Raw genomic sequence first — 16,107 nt, forward strand, 5'->3', positions numbered from 1 at the left:
TAGTGGAGTGGGGATGGGATGAAAAGGAATTTTTTTCCCATATATTTTGCTAAGTTGTTTAATAAGTATCTTTTATTTGGAACTAATGCATCCTCTGATAGAACTAATAAAAATAAATGCCTAACTAGGGGCATGCAAATCAGGAATTTTCTTCAAAGAAAATACTAACTCATAAAATGTCTCATATCTGAGATAGCTTTCTCTGGGTTCTCTATCATTGTAGTAGAAGTCCAATCAATTGCCAACTCAAAAGAAAATTATTGTTCCGCCTAGAGGTTAGTCAATTGAAGCAAAATTGGAAAGAAGAAATGGAATGTCAAATTCCAATTTATATAAGGAAGAAAGTATAATTTGTTGGTTTTGAGTCTCTATTGTATTTCTGCAGTGAGAACAAAGATCCCAACAAAGAAAACAAAAATCCCAACATTTTATCATTCCTAGAAATTAACAATCTATTTAAAAGATAAACAGTTTTAAAAAGATGTGTCTGTATATATGGTATCTATATACACCCATGCACATGTAGGTATGTAATATATATATATACAATAAGTATATTTGTTTGTGTTTATGTGTATGCATACATGTACATATATAGACACATATATAAATATGTCTTAATCCTGTGCTTAGAAGTAATGAGGCTATGTTCTAGTAAAAGTTCACTATTCATCAACTAGGGTATCTGGGTTCTAATCCCAGCTTCCACTGAGCAATCTCAGGAAAGAAATTCATCTTTTCTGAACCTTAGTTCTTCATTGATAATGGTGAAGGTCCCTTCCAGCTCTAGAGTTCCATGATAATGATGTTAATGGTTAGAAATTATAGTGGCACTTCAAGATTTTTAAGTACTTAACAAATATTATTTTTTTATCCTCATAGTAACCCTAGAAGATAGGTGCTCTTATTATCCCCATTTTGCAAATGAAGAAACTGGGACAACAAAAGTTACACAGCTTTCTTAGCTAGCAAATCTCTGAGGTCACATTGAACTCAGATCTTCTGGACTCCAGGTCCAGTACTCTGTCTACAGGGTACCTGAGAGTCAACTAACTTACTAATAATGTACATTCAGGTGGGGAACTAGGTTGTGCCATAGTGCATAGAGTGCTGAGCCTGAAGTTAGAAGGCATCTTCCTGAGTTCAAATATGATCTCAGACACTTACTACCTGTGTGGCCCTGGACAAGTCACTTAATGTTGTTTGCCTCAGTTTTCTCATCTGTAAAATGAACTGGAGAATGAATGGCAAATCCCTCCAATATCTTTGCCAAGAGAACCCAAATAGGGTAATGAAGAGTCAAACACACGTGAACAACAATTACAAGTCTCAGGTTACTGTCAAAGATCTAGGGTACTCAGAAGCCATTTAATTGAACTCTGTTATTTTACTCTGTGAAACTGAAAGCCAGGGTGATTAAGTAATTCACCCAAAATCACACAGGTAATAAGCATCAAATACTTTTGAACCCAGATCCTCTGACTCCACAATTAGTAAGTGCTCTCTCCACTACATCTTTTTCTTAGTTTTACTCTTTAGGCTGCCTGAAGTAGTTACCTTCTAATTTTCTCTAAAATAATGTTTTTTAACTGTGTTCCTTGAACATGGTGAGATATATAGATATAGGATATAAAATATACATATATTATATATACTTATATTATATAATTGGTTTCCTTTGTATCTTATTTTGTGTATTTAAAAATATTCTCCTGAATAGGAGCTTCATCAGCCTTGCAAAGAGGCCACAAAATAAAAAGAGGTAAAATAAGGTTCCAAGACAAGTAATTAATTCACTTTGGTTCCTATCCTGTGTTCTCTTATGAAAGAATAGTCTTCAGTCTGCAACATACAGACCATCCCATTTTGTCAATGCCCCGTCTGTTGTGCTATTTGAACAAAGACTGGCTCCTTTTTCATGGATATTTAAAAAAGACACAGCAGGCCTCTGATTATCACTTCAGTCCCTTGTCCAAAATAATTATTTATTGATTACAAGCTCTGACACATCACCTGAGTGATCTTTTCCCTAAAATTCTGTAGGCCTTGGTCTCTGCCTAAATAAAATAAATTTGACTAAGAGGTTTTTCCCACGACATGACATGAGTAGTGATTACTAGTTAGTAAATCATTATCACCTATCTTCTCCCTTACAGGTTTGAAAAGATATGAATCTAAGTACAGCTGAATTTCCTTAAGGCCATTTGTTGTTTCTTCTGTATTCTCTGAAGCTCATTTGTGGGAACACTTAAAGGAAGTGGCCCCCCGAAACTATCTGGTACATGAAAACAACTACCCCAGCCACATTGCTATCAAATGTTTATAGAGAAGCCCTGATCTAGGCCACTATGTTTATAAATGCAGGCTATTTTCTCTACTGAAAGGCTTTGTTTACTGACCAAATGGGCTTTCTCAACACACAATCTGCTTGTTGACAAATCCAACTACAAAACTTTGAATATGTTGGACACAATTGAGTTTTTCCATCATTAATACTTCCCAGACATTAATGCATCATAGTTACATGGAGGGTTGGGGGCACTAACCTTTTTTCCATATTGCTAACTTGAATCAGGAACAAATACAAGATTATTCTACATTTCCCCTCTAAGCTTGTTTTTTGGCATCTACCATATGCAGTAACTCTGGCACTTTTCACAATGTCATAAGAACTTTCACCCAGGGGAGTTATTAGTTTTGAAACCAGGGGGTAAATCCTTAAGAATGCCTATTTTCCTTCAAAGGACAAAATGTTGTTTGTGTGGTGTTAAGCTTAGTATTAAGCATTCCCTAAACCATCAGACAGAAAAACAGCAGTAACACCGTGCTAATCAGAGGAGAAAAAGCCTGGGAGTATCAAACAACAGGACCTCAGATCAAACAATATGAGAATATTAGACCTGAAGAGTCCTTAGAGATGATCTAACCCACATCCCCCATTTACTAGATGAGGAAACTGAGTCCCATAGCTTCACAGAATTTGAGTATTAGACGGGAATTCAACAGTCAACAAGTCCAAGCCCCGCATGAATAGAATCCCTATGCTAACATACTTGACATGTAATTATCTAGCTCTTCCTTAAAGATTTCCTTCAGCATAAATTGGCCTCTTGGAACTTTTACCCATTGCTTCGGAACCTGCTTTCTCCAATCAAACAAAACAAGATAAATCTCCTCCATAAGAGGCTTCTTCAATCTTAGAAGGCAGCTATCAAGACCTCTTCTCCAAGATAAATAGCCCTAGTTCCTTTGATCAACATTTGAATGTCATTCCCTCAAGGTCCATCACCATTTTTCTCACCTACCTCTGGACACCCTCCAGCTTATCAGTATTTTTCTTAAACAGAATTGAACAAAAGACTCAAGTTAAGATGTGACTTAGGAGGGTACTGTGTGGCCATAACCTTACTGCCTCCTCCTTCGGAAGCTATGCTTCTCAAAAAAAAAAAAAAAAAGCCTTTTATTTAGAATAATTACTAACACATATATCATTTTAAAGGTTATCAAAGAGATTTGCAAAAAAAATCTCATTTTATTTATGAAATTATCCTCCCCATTTTTACAGAAAAGAAAACTGAGGCAAATAACAGTTAAGTGGCTTTCTGAGAGACATAAAACTAGTAAATATTTAAGTCTAGATTTGAACTCAGGCTTTCCTGATTCCAGGTATAGCGCTCTGTCTGCTATACCACCACCTAGCTTTCCCTAATAATAGCTAATATTTATAAAATACTTTTAGGTTTCCAAACAATTCACAAATATTACCCCATTTTGTCCTCCCAATAACTTTGAGAAGCAGGAGTTTTATTATTTCCCATTTTATAAATGAGGAAACTGAGAAAAGCAACAATAAAATGGTTTCCTCAAGGTCACACTGCTAATAAGAGTCTAGATTTGAACTCAGTTCTTCCTGACTCCAGTTGTGTTCCCTATGCCACAGGGATGACTTGACTTCACATTGTTGATTCACATTGCAATCCAATCAATTCAGATTTTTTTTTCAAAAGACCTCTCCATACATATCTCATCTTATTATGCTTATAAACTTGACTTTTTTGCACCTAAGCAAAATTTTACATTTATCTTTACTAAATGTCACCTCATTTGATTTAGCCCAGTGCTCTATTCAAGAGGTTCTTGGATCTTGATTCTGTCATCCAATTAAGCAGTTGATCAACAAGCATGTATTAGGCACCCAACACATACCCAGCATTGTGTAGATGCCAATACAAATATAATGAATATAGTAATTGTATTCTAAGAACACACACACACATATACAAATGTGTATATACGTATATTTGTGTATATATATTTATGTTTGTATGTATGAAGAAATCAATATAATCATTATATTCTCAGAATAAATACAAAGTAATTAAATTTAAGGTGGTTTTGAGAGGGAGGGCACCAACATTTAGTGGGAAATCAGGAAAGATTTCATATAGGAAGAGATGTTTAAGATATATTTGAACAAAGAGGAGAATTCTATTAGGTGGAGGTGAGGAGTGAGTTTATTCCAGCCATGTGGCATGGCCCCTATAAAATATGAAGATGAGAGATAGACTGTCCTTGAGTGAGAAAAAGAAAGAAGACTAGTTTGACTGCATTGCAGAATATAAGAAACTAGAAAGATAGGTTAGGGTCAAGTTCTAAAGAGGTTCAAATACTAAACAGAGATATTCATAGTTGATTCTAGAAGCAACAGTTTATGTGTGTGTGTGTATACACAAGTAGTGTAGAAACTGTTCCACCATGATTCCATCTCCAAAAGTGATAAGCATGGACCTTCTGGCCCATCTTGGTATTGTCCACAAATTGATAAGCATACCATCTATGGCCTTCTTTCCCATCTTTCTATTGTCCACAAATTTGATAAGAATACCATCTACGGTATTTATTTAAGCCATTGATAAAAATGTTAAATAGCAAAGGATCAAACAAATGCCTGGAGTACTTCAACAATTATTCTTTGAGGTCAACCAGCTAGACAATCCTGAATCAATCTGATAGTGTTATCATCTAATGCACATCCTTCCATATTCTTACAAAAAATAGTATGAGATACTTTATCAAAAGCTTGGTTAAAATCTACCTAAACTAAATCCACAGTATTTAAAGATTCAGTTATTTGCCTAGATTACATAACTAAATGTTGTATTTCCTGCCTCTGTAGAAGAGATGTCCTTTGTTTGCCCACATGCCTCTTAGTCCTATTGGCAAGCCTCAGTTAATCTTCAGAATGACTCATTATGAAATAGTGAAATCTTTCACCCAGTGCTTCTCAGAAGCATACTGGCAATGCTCATCAGACAAAACAACCTTTATTACTATTATTCTGATCATTACAATTCCCAGTTACTACATTCCATGGTTCAAATTTTTTTCTAAATTTTTTTAAAGCTTGAGGTTATTTCCCAAATAACATTTTAAAACACTTTTTTAAAGGTGAGGTTTATATAGTGTTTTAAGATTTACAAAGTGTCTGATATATATTGTCTATTGCCTCAATCTATGATTTCCTCTCAAGCAGAAAGAGGTAAGATGCAATCTGGTGTAGCAGTTAGTTTATTGTTGTTCAGTCAAGAAGTTGCATACAACTCTGAGATGTTCTCAAAACCCAGGAAAACCTAGATTTAAGTCCTTTCTGATCCATACTGGGTATGTAACTATGGGCAGGCTACTTAACTTTCAAGTGTTCTAGATAATACTGTAACACCCCAACACTGTAAGTTGCAGACAGTGTCAACCTATATTGGAGAAGTTTTCATATCTGAGAATTTTCCAATGAAATCAAGGGTCCAACTCCTATCGCCTATCCTTTGTAATATCAGTACCATGCCTATTAAGAATAGACATGTTTATTGACTTGAACTGAAACAGTCCTAAATATTTCATAAGAACATAATATTGAAAACAATTTCTTTTACATCTTGCAGTTTGAGTGTAAAAAATGAGAAGACCAAAAATAATGCTTAAAAGCAATAAAAAGAAAGATTGTCATGGTTCCCTCTACTGCATACATGTTCTGTCATTCTTCTTTCCTTTAATCATTCCTGAATCCAAATCCTTAGTTTTATAAAAATGGAAAATAGCCAATAACATTTGGATTCTCTCATCCCTTACATTTGCTGCTGTCCACCACTGCATTATATCAGTTGCATACAAAATGTGTAATCTTCTCCAAAATAGGTTTCCCCAAACATGAACATTGAACAACTGTTCTGTGGAACAATAAAGCAATAACTGTTGTCAATAACCTTAATAAGAATACCTACCACCCTTTCTCCCTCTCAGGCTTTCTATTACTTTGAGCCTATAAAGGCTGAAGTAGTATAGGTCTTTGAGTCAGTGTCTTTAAATTAGCCCTAGCGCTGCAGGGCTCCTGACTATATTTTCAGTAGGGAATGTAAGAGAGATTAGAAGCAGAGAAGGGCAGCTGTGTAGGAGGATAGTTGTTTCATTCAATCAACAAGTTTTATTGAGCTCTAACTATGTGCTAGACACAGTGCTAAGCACCAAAGATACAAAGAGAGTTACAAATACAGTCCCTGCCTTTAAGGGGTTCACATTCTAATAGGGGAGACAACCTGCAAATAACTGTGTACACAGAAGAGATATGCAGAATAAATAGAAGGTAGTCTTCAGGGAGAAATTACTAGGATTGGTGTGGGAAGAAGGGAAAAGATGGAAAAGGCCCCTTGCAGAGATGTGATTTGAACTGCATCTGGAAAAATATCAGCAAAACCCAGTGGTAGAGGTGAAGAAAGAGCATTCCTAAGAATAAGGAATAAGCAGGGAAAAGGGAGAAAGGCAGAATGTCATGTGCCCAGAATAGCAAGAATGCTGGTGTTGCTGAATCATAGAGTATGTGGGGGAGTAAGCTAGATTTCCCAGTGTTGCCCAGTGTTCTGTATGTCCCTGGAAAAAAATCTCTTCCAGGGACTTCATGCTGATGAAATTCTTAAAGCATTGCAAATATCAATTCCTGAACATTAGTGAGCTTTTCACAAGGTCATTAATGATTGTGTTCTTGAGAACACCTTTAAGCCCTTCCTTATTCCCTCAGATGTACCCAGGCAGAAGTCACCAAACTCAGATATCACAATTATTTAGTAGAGTTAAACACATTAGTCTTACATGAAATCAAATTCAGAAAAATTAATCACTTTTCCACACAGCTAGCCAGCTCTCTATCTTTCCCTTCCCACATGATGTTTATCTACAGAAGATTGAGCACTGGGCAATGAATTTTTCTGACTGTTGTAGAGATGAAGATGTAAGAAAATAAATTCTAGTCCCAGGTAGAGAAGGCACAAACAAAAGAACAAGCTTTGTCTAGCCTAGGTGTTGCTACTAATAAAGAATGAATTCAAAGGAAGAAGAGATTAATTTTGCAGAAGTAGATGCAGAAGAAGACTTCCAAGAATGCTTTCTATCAGATTTGGCTACCCACCCCAGGCCATTTTGCCATCTGCTTTACTGTTGCCCTGTTTCTTTACATAGAACAGTATCCTCCAGCTTGGACCTGTTTCCAAGTTCAACCATGTCTCCAGTCTCCCAGGTTTGAAACACACTTTAGGACTGAACTGTCCTAATTGGTAAATGTGCAAAAACTAATCCAGCCCACAACATATCTCCAGCCCCAGACCAAACCATGTTTCATATCCTATCTAGCCATCTTCTCCAAGATGACTTGTTGGGCTTATCATCTTCCTTTGCCACTGCTTTTTAACTTCCCATGCTTGTGAATAGTCATGAAAAATCTCCTTTGCCTGTCCACCATTCATTCTCTTGGAAGTGTTGTCCTTCCCTATTAGCATGCTCACACATAAAGATAGGGATTATTTCACTGTTATATTTTTCTTCCAAGTGATTAAAAGCATATACACAAGGAAAGGAGATTATGTGGAGGAACCTTGGATTCTTGGACTTGTTCTAGTTTTGATTTGATAACTTGTTAATTATATGGGTGTTTGAGCAAGTTAACATCTCTTAGTCTTATTTCAGCCATAAAATAATGGTTTTTCACATTATTTCAGAGCTAGTAGGGACCTAAGAAGTCATTTAGACTAACCACCTTTTATTCAACTGTTCTACAATATCATTGAAAATAGTTGTTTAGCTTCTGTTCAAAGATCTCCAATGCAAGGAAAACTTCAACCTCCAAAGGATGACCCTTTTATTCTCAGGCAAAGCTTAATTACAATAGAGATTAAGGTTCAAGTCCCATGTCTTGCCTAATACTGACTCTATGACCTTGAGCAAGTCATAGAACTATTAGATGTTCCTAATAACTTTCTAAGACCCTAAATTGCAGAGAAAGTGGCTATTCACATTGGTGGAGGAATTTTCCCATCAATAGTTTCTTAATTTAACAAAATCGTATGTTCAACAAAACAACAGTAAAGCCAGTTTTTCCTTATATCAAACCTAACTTTACTTCTGGCCAACTATTGCTCCTAGTTCTTCCCTCTGAAGCCCAGGAAAACTAGATTGGACAAGACAATCTCTAAGTTTCTTTCTGGATCAAACATTCTCTATTTTTACATTTCATGCATTTATCTTTTTAGACACACCTTTACTCCCTAATATTCACCTTCTAAATACAAATAACACAAAAAATCAAACTCTATTATAATCATTATAAAAGATCTGGATGATTATTCTCTTTTAAACTGTTGGATATCCACCAACTTTTAAAAAAGAAAATGACAACAATGTTAACTCACACCACAAGTCACCAAAGACAAAGGGAACTAAAATAAACTTTCAAAATCCCTTGATTCTATTGTTTTCTATTTATCTTCCACAACTAACTGACTCATTACTGCCTACCTTTCTACCTCTCCCTATTTGTCTTCTTCATCCCTCATATTTCCTTCCTAAGTAGATGAGAGGAAAACCTTTCTCCTCTACAATCACTCCATTGAAGATCAAAGATTTCAAGGAAGCCTCTTCTCCTATGGATTTGCATAGCAAGAGGGAGCTAGAGAGTCTGTGAGTCATACATGAGCAATGGGAATTGAGTATATGCAAAGTCTGAAGGGCAAAGAAATTCACAACCTCTCTTCTTTCCCAAAGACAACATACAACAAAATGCCCCAACTCACAGAAGCCCAGAACAGAAGTAATAGAAAATTTCTGGAGAGTCAAAGCCTGTGCATGGACTGTGAAAGAAATCTATAGACTTGAAAAAGATCTTTTTCTTATCATCTCAGATTTCCAGAAATGGTGAACCCTAGGTGCATACTGTTTTTTAATAGATCTTTTTTTTTTTTAATGGAATCTTTTTGTGCTTCATCATATTAAAAAAATTGTCATATTGAGCATGAGTAGTTTGGTTCGTCTATTCTTTAGCTGACAATCCATAAATACATAGGTTTTCATTTTCCCCTCCTCTGATTGTCTTAAAATTGAAACTATTCTACTTCCTGCTAAAAGGAACAACATTTCCAAGCAAGGTAATTAGGTAAACAGTGAGAGCACTGCAGGAAACTTCCCAGTCAAAGGCAATGATCTTTCCTTGCAGTATTCCCCAAATAGACTTGTTTGTAGTAATAATGAGCAATTAAAGATCAAAAGGACAGATAATCTGTTTAGAGACCAAGTGAGGCAGCAAGGTTTCTCTCTAGGGCTGTGGGGCACATTAATACAAAAGCATAAGTCAAGGGAGCAGTGTTGCAGAGAAGGGGATATAACAGAAAAATGAAATGGGCATAAAAGAATTAGAAATTTGCTCCTTCTTATTAATAGATCAAATATTCTTAATCTGAGGTCCATATCCAGAGAGATTTCAGGGGATTCATGAACTTAATGAGGAAAAAACCAGCGACTTTATTTCCACAGAAGTAGTTTTCTTTGTAAATCTATGTAGTTAATGCATTTTAATATACATATATATATGCATATGTGTGTATGTATATTATTCTGACAAGGTATCTCGACTATCAAAGGGATCCATGTTTCAAAAAAAAGATTAAGAACCCCTTCCGTAAATGATAATTACCACCTCGCTGCTCTTAATCTCAGAAGCAAGGAAAGGGAGAAGGACTGTCTGAAATGCACAGGAAATTAACACACTTGTGTTCCAAGAACTCATCCCTGAAATAGAATGCTCCAAGACTGCCCACCATCTGCACATAGATTCAACAGTTAATAAATGTAAAGCGAAGCCTGTCCTTTGAATGACACAATGAATAACAAAATTCAGGATGTGAATGCCTAGAAACCAGCTTGCTCTCCCTTTTCCTACTAACTCAAAAGGCAAACAGCCTTCCAAAGAAGAACACGCCACTCAGCTGCACATTACACAATCTGTGGATAGATTATCTTCTCCTTTTCAAGAAATGAAACACTCAATTTCCAAACCAAAATGCTGTTTGGCAAATATAACTTGCAAGGAGCTGGGCTCTGCTTCTGGGGCTACTCTGAGTTTCCCAGATTACTGTCCTCAGACCCGATTTTAATAGGGAGGGTATTTGGGGGAAATTGTTACTTTGCTTCCCCTCCAACTTTCCTTCCTGACCTAAGAGCAGTTCACAGATGCCGCTTGCACAACAGAAGGAGGGGAGGGAGAGGCTGTCTCCTACCGTACCGGTTGGTCTTTGGAGCTCATGTTGCCACCGATGCTTTCTTCCTTTTTTCCGGAGAATTTGGGAGAATCAGTGGGAGCAGCTGGTAGAGATCTTCTCTCTGAGGGCCCAGGGCGCTGATGGAGTTGTGCCTCAAGTGCGAAGAGCCGGCTGGTCTTGTTTGCACTATGTCGTTTGCTTTTGAGATTTCTCCAATGCAGATGAAGTCAGGGGGCAGCTGTCCTTGGGGACAATGATTCAATTGGAAGATGGCCTTTGAACAAAGGAGCTGCTTTTACCAGATAGTGTTTTACAGGCATACACATGACCTTTGACTACAAGGGCTGGATGGAAGGAAAGTGTCAGATCACCAAAGACGGGCCTGTCGTCTAAATCATCTGCACTCCCCCCCCCCCCAACAGGATCAAGTTAATTTTTTACCATATAATCTCTTAAGGAAGATTTCTGTGATCTCTGCCATTTCCCCTACTACCCCCCTCATTCCGGGCTTTCAGATTATTTTCCCTTGTGTCCTAAAGGATTTTTGTAGGATAGACCTGGTGTGTTGTTAAAAACCGTCCTTCCACCAGCTCATATTCATGATAATCAAAGGTTCACCAAAGATTTTTACTTTGTATATATTTTGCATTTGCTAATCTCTGTACACGTTGTTTTCCCTGTGGAATGTAAACTCCTAAAGTCGCAAGCAGTTTTCTAGTTTGTCATTGTATTCAAAGCTCCCAGCCCAGTGCCTGGCATATAGTAGGTGCCTAATAAGTGCCTGGGGCAGTTAGATGCTGCTGTTAATAAAGCAGTAGGCTTGGAAGTAGAAAGATATTTTACAGAGTTCAAATCTGGCCCCAGACACAAGCTAAGTGAACTTGGGCAAGTCATTTAACCCTGCTTATCTCAGTTTCTTCATCTGTAAAATGGAGTTGGGGAAAGAAATAGCAAACTATCCTAATATTTTCGCCAAGAAATACCCAAATGGATTCACAGAGTCAGATCCGGCTGAAAAACAGCAACAATAAATGCTTATCGAACTAAATGTACTTAGGTTTTATATAAGTGCCCAAAGATTCCTTCTAGAATTTAATACTAAAGAATACAATATACAAACACACTGTCTTAATGTCCCTAACACGCCACTCAGCTGAGGACAATTCAAGTGGACGCCAAAAGAGTGTTGGAAAGAAATCATATTTAAATTCAGTAATTATCTCCTTAAGTTATTGCCAATATTTAAATGAAAACAAATTATACGAAGGAACCTCAGTGAAGAGAAGGAATGAGCATTTAAACAACACCTGCTATGTACCAGGCACTGAGATTAGAGTTGTTTTTACAAATATCATCTCCTTGAATCCTCACAACAATCCTGGGAAATGTGTGCTATTATTATCCCCAGTTGAGGAAATTGAGGCAAACAGGTTAAGTTCCTTCCCCAGGGTCACACATCTAGTAAATGTCTGAGGGGGGGTCTCAGTTCAGATTTTCCTGACTCCAGACCCAGAACTCATCTCCAATTCCTTAGAAAATTTATCTAAGGCAGGGATCTACCTTGTTTTGACCCCTTTGGCAGTCTGGTGAAATCTGTAGGTCCTTTCTCAGAAGTACATTATAAAATATAAACATGTATAAAATAAACATAGAACTTCAAAGGAAAACAATTATATCGAAATACTCTTATAAAGGAATTTGAAAACAAGTTTAGGGGCAGCTAGATGGCTCAATGGATAGAATCTGGTAGTTCCTGAAGTCAGAAGAACCTGAGTTCAAATTCAGACCTAGAACTTTCTAGCTGTGTGACCTGGGCAAGTCACTGTTTGCCTGTTTGCCTCAGTTTCCTCATCTATAAGATAAAATGGAGAAAAAAATGGCAAACCACTACAGTATTTTTTGCCAATAAAACCCCAAATGGGGTCATGAAGAGTCGGATACAGTTGAAACTACTCATTGCAAACTATCTTTGCATGCATTTGGAAAAATAAAATACCATTAAAAAGTTTTTTAAACGTGGCCAAAGGCTATGAAGAGGTAGTTTTCAGGAGATGAAGTGAAAATTATCAAAAGTCATCTGGAAGAATATTCTAAATCATTACTATTAAAAGAACAAATCACAGTAAATCTGATTTTTCACATCACCCCTCCCCCCAAAAAATAAACTACTCAACAAAAACAAAAATAAGTTTAGGGATCCAAGTTAAAAACCTTGTTAATGTAGTGTAGGATACTAATATTAAATAACTTAACCAAATAATTTCACATGATACTTTGTGGCTAACCTGGGACTTAAACTCAGGTTTTCTGCCTCCAAACCAGCATTTTTTTTCAAGTGTATTATACTTTTCCCTCTATTGATTGCCAACAAAGAATTGAGATGGAAAGGACTTTAGAGATCATGCAGTCCCACTCCTCTCTTTCTTTCAAGGAGGAAGAAACTGAGGCTAAAGGCCAGGAATTAGTTCACCTCAAATCACATTAAAAAATAGAAAGTTGGAATTCCTTCATAGGCTCCAGTCAGTATGCCCTAGACGTTTTCTAAGCAGAAAGCACCAGCTATACAATTGTTAGTATTTCTCCATTTTAATTAACTAATTTATTGCCACATGTGTTCTCCCTCGTTAAAAGTTTTCTTCTTGAAGTCAGGGATTGACTTTGTCTTTTTCTCCCAATGGAAGAACATGCTGCCCCATAGTATCCTTCTACAATTGACAGGTTCCTCTAAATACCAACTGAGTCTTTACTCCTTTCCCAGCTCCACTCCTGACTCTCTAGACCAAAGGTTCCTAAACTGTGGGTCATAACCCCATAATGGGTTCATATAACTGAATGGGGGGTCATGAAATTATGATTTGTTATCAGTAATGTTTGATTTGTATATCTTTTATATACCTATATACCTATTTTATACACCTATATACCTATTTACATGAAAAAATTTTTCTGGTGATAAGAGGTTGCCAGTAAAACAGTTTAAGAAGCCCTACTTTAGACTTGCTCTACTATTCCCCAATAAATGTACTTTCTCTTAACAGAGTGGCTCCCCTCCCCTGACTTTAGCTTTAAGTGTGGCCTTCCTCCATTGCAAATTGAGATCCTTGGGGTACCTCAAGGATTGTCTTTCTGCTTGTGTTTTTATTCCCAGAATTTAGTACAATGCCTGGCATATAGTAAACACTTAATAAATGCTTGTTGATTTGAAAAAAAGGGAGAGAGGGAAGAAGGAAAGATGCAAGGGAGGAGGGAAGGAAAAGGAGGAAAAAAGAAGGAAGGAATTCTAAATGGCAAAGTTAACTTAACCATGGGCAAATGTAACGGTGAGGAATACTCATTGCATTTACACAACAATAAGTTGGTTTATTAATTAGGATCAGGTAAAGAATTTAAGTCATTCTACAATTTCTATAATTGAATGTGCTGCTAACTCCTCAGAAACCTACAAAGTGCGCAACATAATCAGGAACAGTAATTGGAAGCCAGGGACAAATAATCTTCTCCCCTCCACAGAGTCATTCTGCATTTCAACCTGATTTTGTGATTCCGGTTACCACCCAGAGCAAGGTGGGGGCAGTATCCTAAAATTAGAGATTAGAGATTCAGAGCAGGGGGCCCTTAAGAAATCCTCTGGTCCAACTCTCACATTTTATCAATGAAGAAAAAGGCCCAAAGACAGTAATTAACTTATCTGAGGTTCTACATACAATAGTAACAGAGCTGGGATTCAAAGCTAGATCCTGTGATTCCAAACCCAGGATATTTCCACTGATTATTCAAAAGAAAAGAAATTAAGAGGCTAAAGATATCAAGATGAAGAAAATATATATTTTAGAAGAGTCTTCAGACAGTTGTATAATGTTGTATATGTATAGGGGCATTTAGGATAATGAGTTGTATGTATAAGGGCATTTTAGGATAGAGTGAGGGACTAGAGTGGGAAGTTTTTAGTTGTTCAGTCATTTCAGTCCTGTCCAACATTTCATGACTGCGTTAGGGATTTTCTTGACAGACATACAAAAGTGGTTTATCATTCCCTACTCCAGCTTATTTTACAAATGAGGAAACTGAAACAGAGATAAGTGACTTGCTCAGAGTTACACTGCAAGTATCTGAAGCCAGATTTTAATTTAGGAAGATGAATCTTTCTGAACCCAGTCCTGATGCTCTCAAATCTGTGTCAGACATTTCCTAGCAGTATCATCTTGGGCAAATCATTTAACCCTATTCACTTCAGTTTTCTCATCTATAAAATAAACTGGAGAAAGAAATGCAAACCAGTCCAGTGTCTCTGCCAAGACAACTCCTGATGGGGTCACAGAGTCATCCCTGACTAAGCAAATGGTATGTAGGTAAAATGTGAAAGGAGACATATAGATATAGATAAATCAAAGATTTTTAAACCTTGGAGTAGATAAGGTGAATTTTTATCAAATCTCAGCTTGCTAGTTCTAAGGGAAAAGGGGTAGAGAAGCATGATTTGAAGTGACAAAAAGGTTATTTTAAATCAAATATGAGAAATATTATATCTCATTAAGTTTAATTCCTGGCTCACAGTCTTTCTCTTCACCAAACTCTTGAAGGGTACTTTAACCAAGATAATTTTGTTTCCTCAAATACTCCTACATACAATTCATCAATTTACTTATTTCCCGTGATTCACTTCTCTGCCTACTTCAACAACACACAGAATTGGCAGCTAGGTAGAGCAGTAAATAGAACACTAAATCTGGAGTCATATAGGAGTTAAAATTATGAATTTATTATCAATTATTCTCAGTTCAAGTTTCCTCATCTGTAAAATAGGGATAATAATAGCACTTGCACATGGTGAGTTATGCATGTGGTATCCATGTGAGGATAAAACAGATTAATATTTGTAAAGTGCTTTGCAAACCTTAAATCATTCTACAAAGTCTAACTATTATTAATTTTTATCTTGTGTTCACCAACAATTTTTTGATCTCTGTGTTCATAAGATCAAAAATTCTCTTACCTGATTACAATTTGTGGTTATTCCACCTGTTCTGCCTTAGGAATAAAGTTGGGAACCCTTAATTTTATTCTTCACCTTCTCTACAACCTCTAGTGCTTAGTCTCCTGAATTCTTTCCCAGACGATCACCCTTGTACTGGCCATTCTCCTCTTTTTCAGGAATTAGGGTTCACTACCTAGGTAGCATCCTTTGACATCTCACTCTCTCCAACTCTCCTGTATCTAATCTGGTGTGAAGTTGTGTCAATTCTACTTTCATAACATTTTTCTCATATGTCTCTCTTCTCCCTTCTGATATTGCCTCCACCCTGATGCTGATCTTCATCACCTCACACCTGGACTATGACTTTTTGACCTCCATTCAACTGTCAGAGTAATCTTCCTAAAGTATCACACACACCCCCCATCATTTAAAAAACTCCTATGGTTTCCCTATTCTTCTGGAATCAAATATAAAACCCTGTTTCTCTTTTAAAGCCCTTCCTAACAGGGATCTTTTGTACTTTAACATAGCATGCTTTTCTATTATTCTGCAATCCAG

General features: G+C 36.7%; 1 protein-coding gene across 1 annotated transcript in view; it reads right to left on the bottom strand.

Annotated features, from left to right (window-relative positions):
* Positions 1 to 10,876, bottom strand: part of ENPP2 (ectonucleotide pyrophosphatase/phosphodiesterase 2) — a 178,504-nt gene extending 167,628 nt beyond the window's left edge. Inside the window, exon 1 of the mRNA XM_051971022.1 lies at positions 10,598 to 10,876. Coding sequence (XP_051826982.1) covers positions 10,598 to 10,618 — 21 coding nt within the window. The 5' untranslated portion in view covers positions 10,619 to 10,876. The remainder of the gene's footprint in view (positions 1 to 10,597) is intronic.
* Positions 10,877 to 16,107: the final 5,231 nt, after the last annotated feature.

Source organism: Antechinus flavipes, chromosome 1, assembly GCF_016432865.1.
Source record: "Antechinus flavipes isolate AdamAnt ecotype Samford, QLD, Australia chromosome 1, AdamAnt_v2, whole genome shotgun sequence".
In the NCBI taxonomy this organism is placed as follows: Eukaryota; Metazoa; Chordata; class Mammalia; order Dasyuromorphia; family Dasyuridae; genus Antechinus; species Antechinus flavipes.